This window comes from Myiozetetes cayanensis, unplaced genomic scaffold (assembly GCF_022539395.1).
Source record: "Myiozetetes cayanensis isolate MyiCay16 unplaced genomic scaffold, myiCay2020 scf12, whole genome shotgun sequence".
NCBI classification, from domain to species: domain Eukaryota; kingdom Metazoa; phylum Chordata; class Aves; order Passeriformes; family Tyrannidae; genus Myiozetetes; species Myiozetetes cayanensis.
Genome location: NW_026086826.1, coordinates 3,517,852 through 3,533,285, shown reverse-complemented (window position 1 = coordinate 3,533,285; position 15,434 = coordinate 3,517,852). Strand labels below are relative to the sequence as shown.

Sequence of the window (15,434 nt, the reverse complement as noted above, 5' to 3'; positions counted from 1 at the left end):
GACCACTGGAGTAAAGGAGCGAGCAGTCTCTCACAAAGAAACTCTGTTAAACGTTCTGTGTTGTACCGAGTACTTCGTAGCATCTGGAGATGGAAGAACTGTCTCTGCAATCAGATTCTCATTGAAGAAAATGAAGATCTCTGATGAACTGTGTCAAAATGATCAGCATACTGCCTTCTCCTTGATATGATAACCTTTAAAGAGCAGTAGTCCTGCCCTGAAAATTTCGGAGCCATTTCTACTCTTTTACATCTAATTTATACAGACGTGTTATTCCAAATTAGTGCAGCCCAGAAGGCATTGCTCCTCAAAAGCTGCTTTCCCCTGAAGATTGTTAAGAGTCATTCTGGCAATCTTGGAATTGTTCTTTCTTGGACCAGTAAACACCAAGCGGTGGGTGAAAAAGGATTTTGTTCAGATTTTTATTCAGAGACAAAGCAAAGCAAAATGTAGGTGAGAGCCTGAAGAATAGAGAGAAACTTTAAAAAGTGAAAGCTGCTAAGAATCCCTTGATTTCATAACTTTTAGTACTTTCAAGATATAGTTTCTAGAAGTTTCTTGAAACATGCAGCAGTATTATAAGTAAGCTCATCCTGTACCTGTATTTCACACATACACACACACAAAAGCCATTTTGCACTTGGGATGGATCACAGCGACTTTAAAACACCAGGTGTTATTCACCAAAGTTCTCAGCAAGGTCTTTCCATTACCACCTCAGCTACAGTCATTGTCTACAAGCACCAACCACCCTTCCCAGTGTGATGCATGTTGGAAATCCCAGCTGACGGTGTCACAGGGCTGCCTAATGCACAGAGCAGAACTCCTGCCCCGTCTGTTTCAACACAGCCCCATCTCTCCACACTTTCTTAGCCGCCCTGACTACTCGATTTCCCATGCACATCCCAGCTCTGAGAGCCTTCACCTCGCACCGCCAGGTGACTGAGCTCCACGCTGCCTGCCTGGGTCAGTTGTTTTGGATACCATTAGACTGCCCTGACTGAAAGCCCTAATGAGGTGCTGATCCCATCATCCAATCACTCGGCTGAGGCCGAATGCATCCCCTGGGACAGCCAGAAAAGACTGATGCAAGAATTCCAAGTGATGTGTAACATGAAAGGGCGCCATTCGCATCGCGAGGACTCACAGCCTGTCAGCGCGGCCATTAGAAATCCTGGGCTACGCAGATTTATAATGCAACCCTCCCACACACAGAACTTGCTCCAGACTGAAACTTGGCACAAAGTTCAGTCCCAGGAGGGTGTTAAAAAAATAACCTATTCAACGGTTTCCATCCCGTGGCTTCAGCTCACAGCCATTTAAATAATGGCAATTTCTCATTTCTCTTTTTAACCGAGGAAATCCAATATAAAACACCAGATTTACATAACACTGCAGTGGTGATACAAGCTGGCAGCAAACCCAGGGAGAAGGCTGCCAGAGCTGTTCCGTCATTCTCTTTTGGTGAATTTCTCCACTTGGATTCCGTTTAATGCAATGATTTTTGTTAGGTCTGGCTGACATCATGTGTAATCTGCAAATCCCACCTCCACGACGGTCAGTCGGCTTGCCCTGGCTTTGTACACCTTGTGTGCTTGGTTAGAAGGGGACAAGCCCTCCTGTGGTCACCACAGCCTCTCACTTGTGCTGCCACTGTTAGTTCTTTGCTGGCTAAATTAGAGGACAGCAATTAGTTTCCTATTGAGCTGCAAAAGACCGACTGGACAAGGAATGGACAAAACAAAGAAGGGAACTGATGCAAGCCAAGAGCAATTTGTCAGCAGAGCCTTTTGATTTCATCAGAGATTGTTCTGACAACTGCCACACCTGCTTCCAGGCAGAGAGACAGACCCAGGCCTTCTGTGGTTGCTGCCCCTTCTCCATCAGATATTTCAGTTCTCATGGGGGCTATCTCTATCTGTGAGTTTGTCAGCAGAATAAAAATCCTGCAAGTTGATGCAAAGCAACCAACACTTCTTAATAAACACACTGGACTTCAGCAAGTCTGCAGCAAATCACTGCAGTGAGCACAAACCTTCTGCTCACCACCACTCACCCAGAGAGGCCTTTGATAGCACATGTGGGATAGCCAGGAGCCTGTCACCCACAGAACAGATCATCTGCTGGCTGGGCTACTGGCCCCCATCTTGTGACCACCAGCACCATCCCTGCCTTCCCACGGCACACCTGAGACACAGCTCCTGCTGTGACACTCAGCTGGAGGACAGGACATCCTGCAAATCATCACCAAAGCATCTCAGCAGACTTTTCCTATTTGTTATATAAATCAATAATTAGCCCAGCTATAAAATGCTATGAGAAGAAAATGAAGATTTGTATCAGTGGTCAACCCCAAGGCATCTTTCCTCTTCTTCAGAGAATTACTGACCTAAAGGTTGTTTAAGTCAGTTTGAACTCTCAGCTGCTGTCAGCAAAGGTGCAACAAGATTCTCTGGCAGTCAGTGTCAAAATGCTTCTTCCAGAATGAGCAGGTAGGTCTAAATTGCCATTGCTGCACTGATTCTCTGCATGTACTACACCATCTTCCCTCAGACCAGCCTCTGGGGTCCCCGTTCCAGCTGTGAAAACCCTTCTGGGGTTCAGCAAGTTACATGTAAAGTATTTCTCTCGAACAGGGGAAAAAACCACTGAGCCCAAGGGGACACCTAAGTTTTCAAAACAGAAAAACAAAATGGGGCAAACATCTGCAGAACCACCTTCTTCTCCAACAGCTCTCATTCATACCTTGTCCTTTAATTCCAAAGGGGGGTACAAAGTCCCTGATTCGTGCCCATTTCCTGAAGGAATCATCCAAGAACATTGGTGCCGGCTTCGAGAACCTGAGAAAATCAAAATGAGAAAGAAATTAACTCCTGAACTAGGAAGGATAAATTTCTGCAGGAAGGCTGAGAGAATCCATACCCTAAGTGCAGATTCTGCATTCTCACTGGCAATACAGTAACGTGAAAGATTTTACTTTTACCCAAAGGTGACTGCAGCGAAACAAATCTCTCAGAGTTTGTGCCATGAGAACACTCAAATCACTCAAATCATGACCTGGCCATCCCTTCCACTCAACAATTTAGAACTTCCCCACTGTTGTTTGGCTAAGACAACGTATGTGGAACAGGCTTTATATTGTTCATGACACATCCACGTTGTGCTGCTCTGTGCAGGTGGGAATGCACTGGGCAAGCACCTGTGGAGAGCAAGGCTGGGGTTACCTGCTCTCATGGCTGCTCTGGCCTCACTCATATGCACATACACAGCAGTTATCACCACACAGGCAAGAAAGGAAACAGTTTCATCATGAAGCAACTCTTGGTTTACAGACAGTGGAAATTCAGTGCAGACTTGGATGTTTCCTTCTGCATTCAGTAACATATAAAATATTCGAGAGGTCCTTGCCAAACCAAACAGTTGTGATCCATCCAGAATCCCTCACAAAAGAGAAACCTTGTCCCTCTTCACCATGTCATTATGGAAATACATTATTGAAATACATTATCCTAATTACACCATCAACACACGAACACGGCAGCTACTAAAAATTTGTCTCTTGTAGAAACAATTAGTACAGTGGCCAGAGAGAAGGAAACAATTAGCAAACATTAACTTCCATATGGGACCATTTCTGAATGTATCAAGACAGAAAGCACGCTAATACTACTAGAAATCTTGTTCATTCAATCATATCAAAACAGATAGCAGGGATGCCCCGGATCAAAATCAATCCCACCATTCTACAGAAATTAAGAAAGGAATGTAGCACATATTCAGAGTGAGAGAGTACACCTCCACTGTAGTGCAAGGCACATGCTTCTGAAACAGATCCAGCCTTGATAACCTAGGCATGGGGCTGGGACAGATGGAACCCACAGGTTTAACTCTCCCTTCAGGCTGTTTCTGTACTCAGCATGCAACTCTGTGCTACTGCAATCAGATAACCTTTGGACTTGAACTACCTGAATTAAGAAAGACTCATCTTCACTATGCCACAGCCAGGTACAGAGCAAGAATTTCAGACAGCAGCACAGTGAGGAAAGGATGGAATGAAAGCTGAAATATAAACTGCTCAAAGTCAAGTCCTGTTGCAGATGCCCAGTAAATCACAGGCTGCAGAAATCTCTGGAAAGGGGTAAGAGAGAGTATTTAACAAAACCAGAAGACTCGAATGCACCCATGCATGCTGCTTCACATCCACTCATGCAATCTTTAATAAGATAATCTATAACCATAAAAGCAAGATGCACAGATGACTAATCTAGGAGGAAAGGAATGTTTTTTTCCAGAGCTGAGAATATGAAAGGATATATACACTTTATTTGGGAAAAGGTGGGAAAGGGGTGTTAAATAGAGCTTCTGAAGCTCTTAAGTGAAAGACCCCCACGGGCCTATTTAAAAATAAATAAATAAATAAGAACAAGACAGTATTAATTGTAATACATTTATTCTGAAAATATCTTAAAAACTTCAGTAACCTCACAAATTAGTTCAGTGTTTTCTCAGATATCTTGGTGCTGTATCTGGCCTATTTGCAAGTTAGACACAGGGAAAAGACAGCTTACAGTAGTCTGACATGGAGTAAGGAATGCCTGTCCCTAGTGCAGATTCCCCCTTATAAGGTGCCTGGCAAAACGAGGAGGGAACTCAGATCCTTCTAAAACTCCCTGGACCCCAGGGGAGTTCCCAAAATCAGCTGAAGCTCAAGCATGACTGATTTGATGCTCTATCATGTCCCTTCTGCTTGGACCAGGGGACCAAAGTGATGCCAAAGAGAAGGCTGAAATGACAGTAGCCTTTTAATCACTTGCTAGAAGTAAATTTAGGGATTATTCTAGCAAGGAACACAATAGCCTTAGACCAGCTACTATTATTTGGCAATATTTAACACTACTGTACACAGAGCCAGGGAAACAGGCTTTTAATTCATTTAAGAAGGAGGAGGAACTGTTTAGGGGAAATATTATATCCATATGGGAGAAAAAGGGAGCAAATTAGAGGATATTTAGCCCTCATAAATCTTGAAAGAAATTCCACTTTGGAAATATTAAGAAATCATAAATGCTGTAAGCTCGTGCACTTTGCCACCTCGATAAATCAGAGCGGGCCAGAGCGGTGTCCAACCGGGACAGGGAAATGCTGTCCTGCCTCGGCTGGTGTATTCCAGGACCCTTCAGGAAGTATCAGGATATGCCTCAAACAGGCCATGGGAATGCTCTCTGCAGAGCACCTAAAATACATTCCAAGGAATGCATGGGAGTTTGTCAAACAGAAAAACAGCAAATGCTTCTGAATGATGTTAAACTCTGTATCCACTGGGGCAGCTCGGTACAGGACGCTGCATTTTGCCTGAGTTGTCCGGCCAGGACTATCCTAAAGGCAGGTTGGCTTCCCCAGCAACCACTATCCAGAACTGAAACAGGCCTGTGCTGCTTCAGAAACCCACACGGAAAGGGAGAGTTTTGAATTTTTTTTCAGATTTAAATTCTAAGCACTTCCTCTCTACCCCAACCCAGTTCCAGAACAGAAATAATGCAACCTCACTGCACGTGACAGCCCGGAAAAGATGAAGAGTTTGGATGCTTGTAGCACACACTTACAGCCTATGTAATTTGAGAGAGAAATGCCAAGCATCTAAAATCTCTAGTTTGAATGGCACACCCTGATAAAACACAAATGACATCTAAATGGACTAAACGCTGGATATGGTAATTGTGAGGTATGCACCAAATCTCCCCCAGCTCTCAAGTGTGAATTCCTCACACAAAAACATCAATAAAATCTCCAACACAACTTGTACCCCACGCACAGTGAAAGGAAGTGTGCTGCCAAAAGCTGTTATTAAACAAGAATCTATATACACAAGAAAATGTGATATACATTTGTGCCTTGGGGATTCTGGCTTATGGGACAAAACATTACACTTCCAATTATTTCCCCCCTGACAAGTAAAGAAGAGTTGTGACCCCAAATCATTTCTACCTGGAAGGTTTAAACAGCCTGCCCGAAGCTCCCCAGCCAAGTTTTCTGACCATTCTGCTCTGCCCCTGATACTCAGATCCATTCACAGCTAATCCTCTTTGATGTGCATGAAGCATTAAGCATGAGCAGAACACACTCCCCAAAGCACCCCAAAGCAAATCCTAGACTACACTGCTGCTGGTCAAGGTAGCTATTGAACAATTCCAGACATTGAATCTTGACTGGAATGTGCTCCCTACTCTTATCTGCTGCTTTCAAGGCAACTAATACATAAATGTGTGGGAGAGAATAAGATGCATCTGACAGAAAGTAAAATAAATAAACTGATTGGTGTGCCCTTGGCTTTAATGGGGAGAAAGGAAGACAAAGTCCAGTCTCTGAAAGAGCAAAGGAGAAGATGGCACCACATTTCTAGAAATCATGACACTAAGGAAAGGCAAGTTGGCAGCCACTAAGCTCCACTGTGGGCTTATTTCTCAGATATTCCTCTCTCTTATTTTTTTCCCCCTCCCTCTTCAAGCCAACCTGCCCTTTTGTTTTTTTCTTTAATTAGGGAGAATCAGCAGCAACAGAAAAGTGGAAGCCAAAGGGAAAAAATCAAACTGTGCTAAAACCTAATGTCATACAGACCTTACACACTGTATTTGTAAAGGAGCTAGAATAATTTTTTTTTAAGCCACACAAATAAATGACTTATTTGTTCCATCATGACTTCTATCTTCTGCTTATTGATGCTCAAAAGCATCCATGGTTAGACAGAAGGCACAAAATCTACTAATTTTATTAATAAAATGGATGAAATACAAGCCAAAGCACTCGAGCACTCGCATCATTAGGTCTGACAGAGGCATTTACAGAATAGAGAGAGAAAATCTAAACTAACCTTTTCCTTCTTCCCTAGTGAGACCAAGATGTATGCTCCTCCTTGCCTCCCTTCTCCAGGGACCAGCATGGTATGAGAGCATAGGAATGAGGAGGTTTGTGATGTCCCAATTTCACATTTCTTATTGACATTAATCCTCTGTCACAAAAATCCAAGCAGCTCAAAGATTCCTCAAAAATTTAAGAAACCACATTAAAAAGGATTAACCCCATCCCACAATCAACATACCACTTTTCCCACATTAGCAAACAAGCCAAACAAAAAACAAAAATAACAACAAAAAAAGGGTGGCTGCAACAAGAATATCTTTAACAGCAGAGATCAGGCCAAAAATTAAGTTGACCTTAGCAAACTGCAGAAATAGTCTAAAATAGAATATTATGGTAAAGACAACTTACCACTGAAGAATGGTTGGTCACTGCCATCTGAGACCTCCTAATTCTTTCCCAAGGGACAGTGAGCCACAGATCCCCACCCATCTTCTTCCATGCTCTTTGTGCCTACAGATCCTGAGTGTACCTATAGTTGTGTCCTTCAGGCTGCAAAGGCCATTCTCGATACAGACACCACTGAATTATGCAGTGCTCCAACACTGCTCTGCTTTGTTCTCTGCCCTGTACCAGTAACTCTGACATTTGGGTTTTGTCCTTTACTGAGCTGGTGTAATCACTTGATCCTTTGCAGCTTTGCAAGAAAGACCATGAGTGTAAACCATGGTTCTTCTTTTTGACATTAAATGTCAAAATCACTCCAGAAAAACACCCTTTAACAGGTTTTACTTCGTAAGCAAAGAAAAGGAAGGGGCAGGTAAAGTCAACTGAACAAAAAACCCACAGATTATGTAGCAGCCATCCCAGTTATCCCAGCCTACTCCCCTGGGGACGAATTCTCTGTACCTTTGAGGCACTCTGGAGCACCATCAGCCTTCTTGCCCTCTGCTCTCCATCACCTAGTAGGTTGTTTAAACTCATCTGTGGAGCCTTTTCCCATTGCCTGCTCCCTGCTCTGTTTAGAGCAGGACCAGCTGCTCCAGGGTGTATCTTAAAGGGCCTCCATCCTCTGCGCTGCAGTTCACACAGAGAACATTGTCACACTGTTGCAGAAAAGATAAACATCCTATCACGACTGAAAATGTAACTATCACAGCTGTAAAACCTGCTAAATACTCCAGTTTAGTCAGGATCAGAAAGCATGGGCCCAAGGACCACATCCAGTTCTGGGCCTCAGGCAAAAAAAAAAATAAATGAACAAACTGAAAAAAGGCCATAGGAGAGCTCTGACAAAGATCTCAGGTCTAGAAAATACGGTCTCTGAGGAAAGTTAGAAAAAAAATTACTTTGTTTAGTCTAGAGAGAACTGAAAGGACATGATAAGCCATTAAATATTACAAGGCTGCTGCAAAAGAGAAAGGCAGCACCTCTATATCCCTGGTAAAGACAGGTAGTAACCCTGGACCTAGAATGCAGCAAAGGAAACTTAAATTAAACATTAAAAAAGGGTTTCCTATGCTTGGGATGATTACACACTGAAATCTATTGTCTGGACGTGAGTTACAGAACTCATATCAGCTACGTTGGCTTCTGATTTAATTGTATTATTTTTAAGAACAAGTTTATATATATTAAACTTGGGTTAGTCATAGCTGTGCCTACTTTTAAGAGGGAAAATAAACAGGTGATCTTTTGAAGTCCTGCACAGGTCTATTTCATCTAAATCCACTTTCACACCGGGATAACATTGCTAGGAGGTGACCAAATTCCCGAGCTACAGTCCGCTGTAGTTGGAAATCAAGAGCTGCTCTTCAGACTCCTTATGCTTTTTAAGCATTTCTCTTCATATATGGTAATCAAATTTCAGTACAAACACCACTGCAGATAAGCAGCACATGGATTTTGCAGCCTGCTGCCTGCCAAGACTGCTTTCTGTTTGTACCCCGCACCTTTGTGATAAACAGGAAGACACGTAAAGTTTAACCTTTCTGCAGTCATTAATATCTTGAGCTTATGGCACCACCAAGGCACAAAAATCAACAAATTATTTAATATCAGCTCAGTCCCTCCTGCTAACTGTGTTCTGACATGCATGAAGTCCAACGAGGTGTCCCGAGCAGCTCACCTATGTAACACAAGTAGTAATCATGGGGACTGGAAAGTTTTGAGATAAACTAAGTATTAAAGACAAAAAGAGATCAGTTTGCCTGCTCTAATGAAATCCTCGGACTTTCCTACTGTTTCTCCAAACATTTCAGACAAAAACCACTCATGCACACAAAAAAACCCAACAAGAAGTCTGGTTTAAAGGTATTGGCTTCCTTTTTTGGGGAAAAAAAAAAAAGGCTACAAAATTCAGTCAAGGCAGAAACTTTGTCCTGACCTGCCTCATAGTGCAGCTTACAAGACAACATGCAAAAAGTTGTCATTGTTCACAGAACTCCCTAATACCAAAGCACAATTATGCAAGGGTGAAAAGCTAACTCCTCGACAACATGGAGTTTTGTTAGTTTAAAAACCAGTCTCCTAACATCACTTCAGTGTCATAGCTTGCTTTTCGTGTGTTATTGTCAATGATGCAAGATTGAATTACAGCTCATTTTTCCTATGAGAAGCCAGGTGAGGGCTTCAAGAACTGGAGGGAGCACTGAGCCAAACAGATGAGATTATGGGGTATTTGGAAACACGATGAAGGTGAGTGAAAGCAGGCGGTAATTACTGCCTGAGTTTCCAAAGCCTTCTGTGCAAATAAAAAACGAGATGAGGAGGGAAGGCAAAAGGGTCCAATCCTTCTCCCAAGAAGAATTGTTAGCTCCCATGGAAGATGCCAGCCACCAACTCTGCCAGTTGCCCAAAGCTTGGCACGATTCTGTTCCTGTTCATATTCCACTGGGAGAGGAAGGAGACTCTGCTTTCTAATGAAAATGAATTGGAGAGCAGTCATGTGTAGGTTAACGGCTGCTGTGCAACACTGCACTCCCAAAAGGCAGGGTACCTGGAGTATCTGTTCTTTCTGATGAAGATCTAAGGCATTCCAGAAGACTGCAGATGATGGGCACAGTTCCCAGCACAGACCTGTTGTCTTGTCACAGACACTAATTAACCAGGCTGTTAAATGCAGTTGACTGCACGTTACTTTTATAAAGCCATCTTAATGTTCTCTTTATCCTACTTGCAGAAAGAAGTTAATCCACAGCCACGTCACTGCCACCCACTGCTCATTTTTGCCACCACTGGCCATGTCTGACTGTCCCAAGCTGCCAGCAGTCTTAAGGCAGAGCACGAAAGCCTCTGATCTTGTTTCCTCCTGTCATGTTATTTAATGTATAGGCCTATCTTGAGGTTATTCTACTGTATCAGACCAAATTTCAAAGCATTGAAGAGAATAGTAAAATTTTGAGTGGCCTTCGTAACGAGTAATTATGTCACTGCAGAAGGAGCCTGGAACACTCAAAGCTGAAAAGAAATTGGTATATATGGAGGGAACAGGACAGTGATGAAGAAGAGCCTTCCACCATCAGCTAAGCCAAAAATGCCCAGGTTGTTCAGCACAGCCAAGCACAAGCACAGAACAGATGTGACTGCTCTGTCGATGCACAGCACAGGGGATGCAGCATGGAAGAGAAAGAGTTGTTGAAGCTAATTAACAAACAAGCACAAAATGAGTATGATCGTGATACAGCCAGCTGAAGATGAAAATAAGGTCACTAATATTTAAAAAGATCCAAACCAGCTCTGTGATGGAAGCTGATGAAGACAGGAAAGCTTAAAACAAATGACTTGAGAAGCTTGAACATTCTATGAAAGGGGTTATCTGCACAGACAGGGGACTGGGCTTCATAATTTGTTCAGGCTGATGTTCCTTCACCTCTGTCCTGTTGCTCTTATCTGGGTCAAAAATCCAGTTGGGGCAAAAGTTTCCTGCACAAGTCTTACTGGAGTGAGGATGCTGGTAGAAGAAATGTCAGTGTTTCAAGCACTGTAACTGAAACAGATGAGTTGGTCTGAGAGAATAGTCAATATTTTCAAGGCTCATACACTTCTGGAATGATCAATGCCAAAGACAAAAAATTCCTATTAGCATGATATGGAAAATATTAATCTGCTGTGAAATACACATCATGACATTAACAGAGGTCTTGTCAGCTCTCCTGATTTTCTTATGTGTAGGGATATATTCTGAAAAGTTCTACAGGACACAGTTCCTCATATCACACTCCTGGGAAACTCAGTTTTCATGTTAAAAAAACCCAAAAACACAGCAAATAAAAAAAAAACTTTTCTAGCCTTATATTTGGAAATGAGACCTCAATAACTAATAAGTGCTCAGAAACCCAAGGAAGAATGAAAAGAATCCATTATTTTCCAACTGCATGCATTTTCCATCCTGACTCATTATTACTGAATATTTGCAGGTTGCAATTCTCATCAGTGCAACTCCCTACAGTGACTTTAAGGTGATCCAGATAGAGTTTCCCCAATGAAAATGCAGTCAAAGGACAAGCCTGCTTTCAAACACAAACAGGAAATGAGAGAAAAACACTAAAAGTGAGAGAAAAAAAGTCTGCAGAAGCTGTTGCTCCAATAGCTGCCTACAGCACACAAGACAGGCAGATAATTAAATGCAACGAAACAAAGACAAGAAGTAAATCATTCAGCTTCTTTGTACACCACACAAATTGATGCTCTGAGACAATTACACACATAGTCCACTGTGACGTTTCTTACAATTTTCTGTCACTTATTTTCAAAAGATTTTTTTTTTAAAGTCATCACAATGTGGGTTTCATGTGAAAAACTGGCATAGCAGTGACAATATCAAATCAAGTCTGCAGTTTCTTTGAGGAAACAGGAAGATACGAACTAGAAATGAGAAAGAAATCTGCAGCGAAAACAAGAAGGGGCTGAAAGCACAGGAGGTGTTGGGCAAGCGTGGGAGATGCTGGTCAAGCACTTCAAAACTAGTCAATGCTTTTTGGTTGGAACCCACACCACAACTTGCACCATTCAGCAGATGGACATCCTAGCTTAAAAAACAGCGAGAGTGGAAATGTTCTCCACCGCACAAATTCCTAATGCCTAAACAATTTAATTTGGCATGCTCCTTCGTGTAGGAAGTCGTTCAAGGAACAGTTGTGTGATTTTCAAGCTTGCCTCGAAGTCAAAGCAGTCTCATCCATCTGACCACAGAATAAGCTTTTTTCCTTCTATTAAGTGAAACAGGATAACGTAGCTTTAAGTGCCATCTCCCAGGTACAGCCACTGGATATGCATTTGTACAGTGCCTACAAAAAAATTCCGTTCCTCTCAGAATAATGTCGCTGAAAAACAATTACAGATACATCACAAAGCTGCTATTAACAAGATTCACATCAATCCCGACGGGAAAAATTCCAGATGCGTTTTTGTTACTCTGCTGCACAATAGACTTCACATTGTAGTGCAGGACAAACTGGGGGCAGCCAGTTGTTACTATTTAGGATTCAGACAGAGGCTTTTTTCTTCCTTTAAGCAGATGCAAAAATCTCCAAGGATTTCACTGGAAACCTAAACAAAAAAATGAAGGTCAAAAGCCCAAGGGGAAAGAGTTTTTTCAGAGGGATCTTTTCCCCTCACGTTGCCAGTAGGTACTTCTGTAACTGGAGGTTACAGTTTGATAGGGTAGATGTGGAGCTTGTGCCCAGTTTCATTTAATTCTCTGGCTCCTCTATCACCTTATTAATTCCAGCCCTTAGCCTAAGAGTGATCTGTAAAGCAACATGCATTAAAATCTTCCAGATAATATCAGCAGTGTTTAATGTACGCCTCTCTCCTTTGGTCCCATGCTTTTAAAAATAAACAAGTATCTTAACAAAACAAGGGTAAGACACTGAGCTTGTAAAACCTCTTTCTGGGTACTGTTTCCAGAGACAGGACACAGAGACTGGACACTGAAGACTTTCCATGTAAGAGGCCATCTGACAAAACCAAAAGGATTTACTGACTCACAGAGCAAGTGGGTGCTGCGGAGAGAACTGCAAACAGTGCCAGCACAGACAGCTACATCCTTTCCTCTTCATCCCACACAGAAAGTGTCTGGCTTGAGTTAGAGATCAGGCAGGGAAGAAGAGACTGGAGGTGCAACTTGACTACTCGGAGGAAGAAAAGAACCATGAACCACGTGGATCTCTCCTCGTCCTACTTGTAAAACAGGTGGAAAGAACAAGACCTATCCTTCCATCCAGCACAGGGTGCTATGCTCCACTGTGTCCCCATGTCCAAATTCAACATGCATCTGGCAAGGGCCTGTGCAGCAACAACAGCACCCGTGGCAGTACCTTCAAAGGACTCTGCTAACGAGGCTTGATGGATACCTGAAGCACAAGGAATGCTTTAAAAGCCTGCCCTCCAAAATGCTATAAATCTCCTGGAGGAACAGATATCCTCCCTGATTCACTAATCAAAGCAGGCAGACCCTCCCGATTCTTACTGCACCACTTGAAGAACAGTACAACAGTCCTCCTCCTTCCAGGAATGGAGTTTTTCAATGAGATAGTTCATTTCAACAAGTTCCCACAAGAAAAAAATGCAGAAAAAAAGGATGCTGCTGCTGGTTTATACATTTGAGATTTATGAAAGTCACTGAAATAAATACTAAATATTATTAGCTACTAAAGGAAATGGTTATGGTGAAGATGAGGGGACAAAAAACCCACACAAATATGTCTTCTCTTTCAGTATCCTTGATAAAGAAAGCGCTTTTCCTACAGCTGTGGGAAAGAAAACAAGACATAACAGCTAAAGTTAAAATTACATGTCTTTGGCTGTTATCAAAGGGAGCTATTGCACATGGACAAAGTGCAGTCTGAGCGATTCCAACTTCCAAACCGGAGAAATGCTGCAGGCACATTCATCATCGGCATTTGTATTTGCTCCTGAATATTACAAAGAGCAGTGAACACTGCTGATCCACTACTTTTGTCCCAGCAGCAACGTTTAACAGCGTTAACTGCGTTCAGCCTTTGTAGAAGGCATCAATAAGTTCACTCCTACAATTAATCCTCTCCCAGTGAGCCCCTCAGGCAACCCGACATGAAGTGGCTCCAGTGTGCAGCACTGCCAGCTGACACAGAAACCCTGCCACACCCGGGAGCTTTCCATACCCTTAGTGAGTGGGTGGAACAAAGCACAGAGAGTGACCTTGTAACCCAGCATCTCCCTGAATCCATCGGGGATTCGTTCACAATAGAATTGTTTAGGTTGGAAAAGACCTCTAAGATCAACGAGTCCAACCATTAACCCAGCACCGCCACGGCCACCGCTAAACCATGTCCCCAAGCGCCACATCTAAACACCTTTGAGCTACCTCCAGGGATGGTGACTCCACTACTTCCCTGGGCAGCCTGTTCTGGTGCTCAACAACCATTTTGGTGGAGAAATGTTTCCTAATATCCCATCTAAATGGCACAACTTAAAACCATTTTCCAGGAGAAGAGGACACGCTACAGACCACAACATCCTTTCAGGGAGCTATATGGAGAGTGATGAGGTCCCCTTGACCCTTGTTTTCTCCAGGCTAAACACCTCCAGCTCCCTCAGCTGCCCCTCACAGAACTTGTGCTCTGGAGCCTCCACCAGCTCACTCTCCTCCTCAGTCTGGAATTCAGTCTATTCACTGCAGTTTCTTGACATCATCCGCTTTTGGTTTCTTTTCTCATTCTTTTATTTGCCCACCCATGTTTGTCTAACTACTTAGATGGTGCTCCACAAACAATTACTTGCAATTTATATCTGTCATAGAGAACGTATTCTGTGTTTTCCTTCCACTTCTTGAAAGTTTTAGAAGTAATTCCGTGAAGGTATTAAACTTTTCACTACAGACATTCTGGGAGCAGACATGCTTGGTGTGACAGGGCAAGAAATCTCTCCACTGAAATGACAAATTGCAGTCATTTTGTTCTCATTTAATCTCACTTTTAACAAAACAATCACCTTGGTTAAGAAAAACTGAAAAAAAGGCATGAAAGCTCACAGCCTGTAAAGTGAAAGCTTTGAAAAGCACTAGCACAAGAAAATGAAGGCCATACTATAAATGATGAGTGATCTTAATCACCAGCTATTTCTAATATCTTATCATCCTAAGTACCTCTAGTCTTCAATAAATCAACAAATACTTAGTTGCTTATTTGAACTGACTTAGGTACAATAGAATAAATAACAAGAAAGCTATGGTTCAAGTCACCAAATAAATAAATAACAATAATAATGGCAGGTCAATAATAATATTATCCTTTCTTTTTCAAAGCAGGAATAAAATCCTATAAAACATTGTGACTGCTCTTCCAAATTTTTCCCAAGTAGTTATTTTTCTAAAAACAATTTCCCCATATTAACTTAGGGCAGTTTTAAAAAAAATTAAAGCCCACAATGCCAATCTAGTTCAGGATACTCTTTACATTTCCCTGTCTAAACAAAAAAAGTTGAAGGACTACATTAGCTGAGTATCCACTGATCTCAATGACAAGAGAAAGAGCAGATTTGCATTAGCCAGGAAAACAGACATGCTGTTGGCCAAAAGGAGAACTTCCCACAAGTAT

At 42.3% G+C, this 15,434-nt stretch overlaps 1 protein-coding gene across 7 annotated transcripts in view; it reads right to left on the bottom strand.

Moving 5' to 3' along the window:
• ST3GAL3 (ST3 beta-galactoside alpha-2,3-sialyltransferase 3) overlaps positions 1 to 15,434 on the bottom strand; it is a 175,650-nt gene that overhangs the window by 66,520 nt on the left and 93,696 nt on the right. For all 7 annotated transcript variants that reach the window (XM_050306474.1, XM_050306477.1, XM_050306472.1 and 4 more), the window contains one exon: positions 2,746 to 2,840. In XM_050306474.1, coding sequence (XP_050162431.1) covers positions 2,746 to 2,840 — 95 coding nt within the window. The remainder of the gene's footprint in view (positions 1 to 2,745; positions 2,841 to 15,434) is intronic.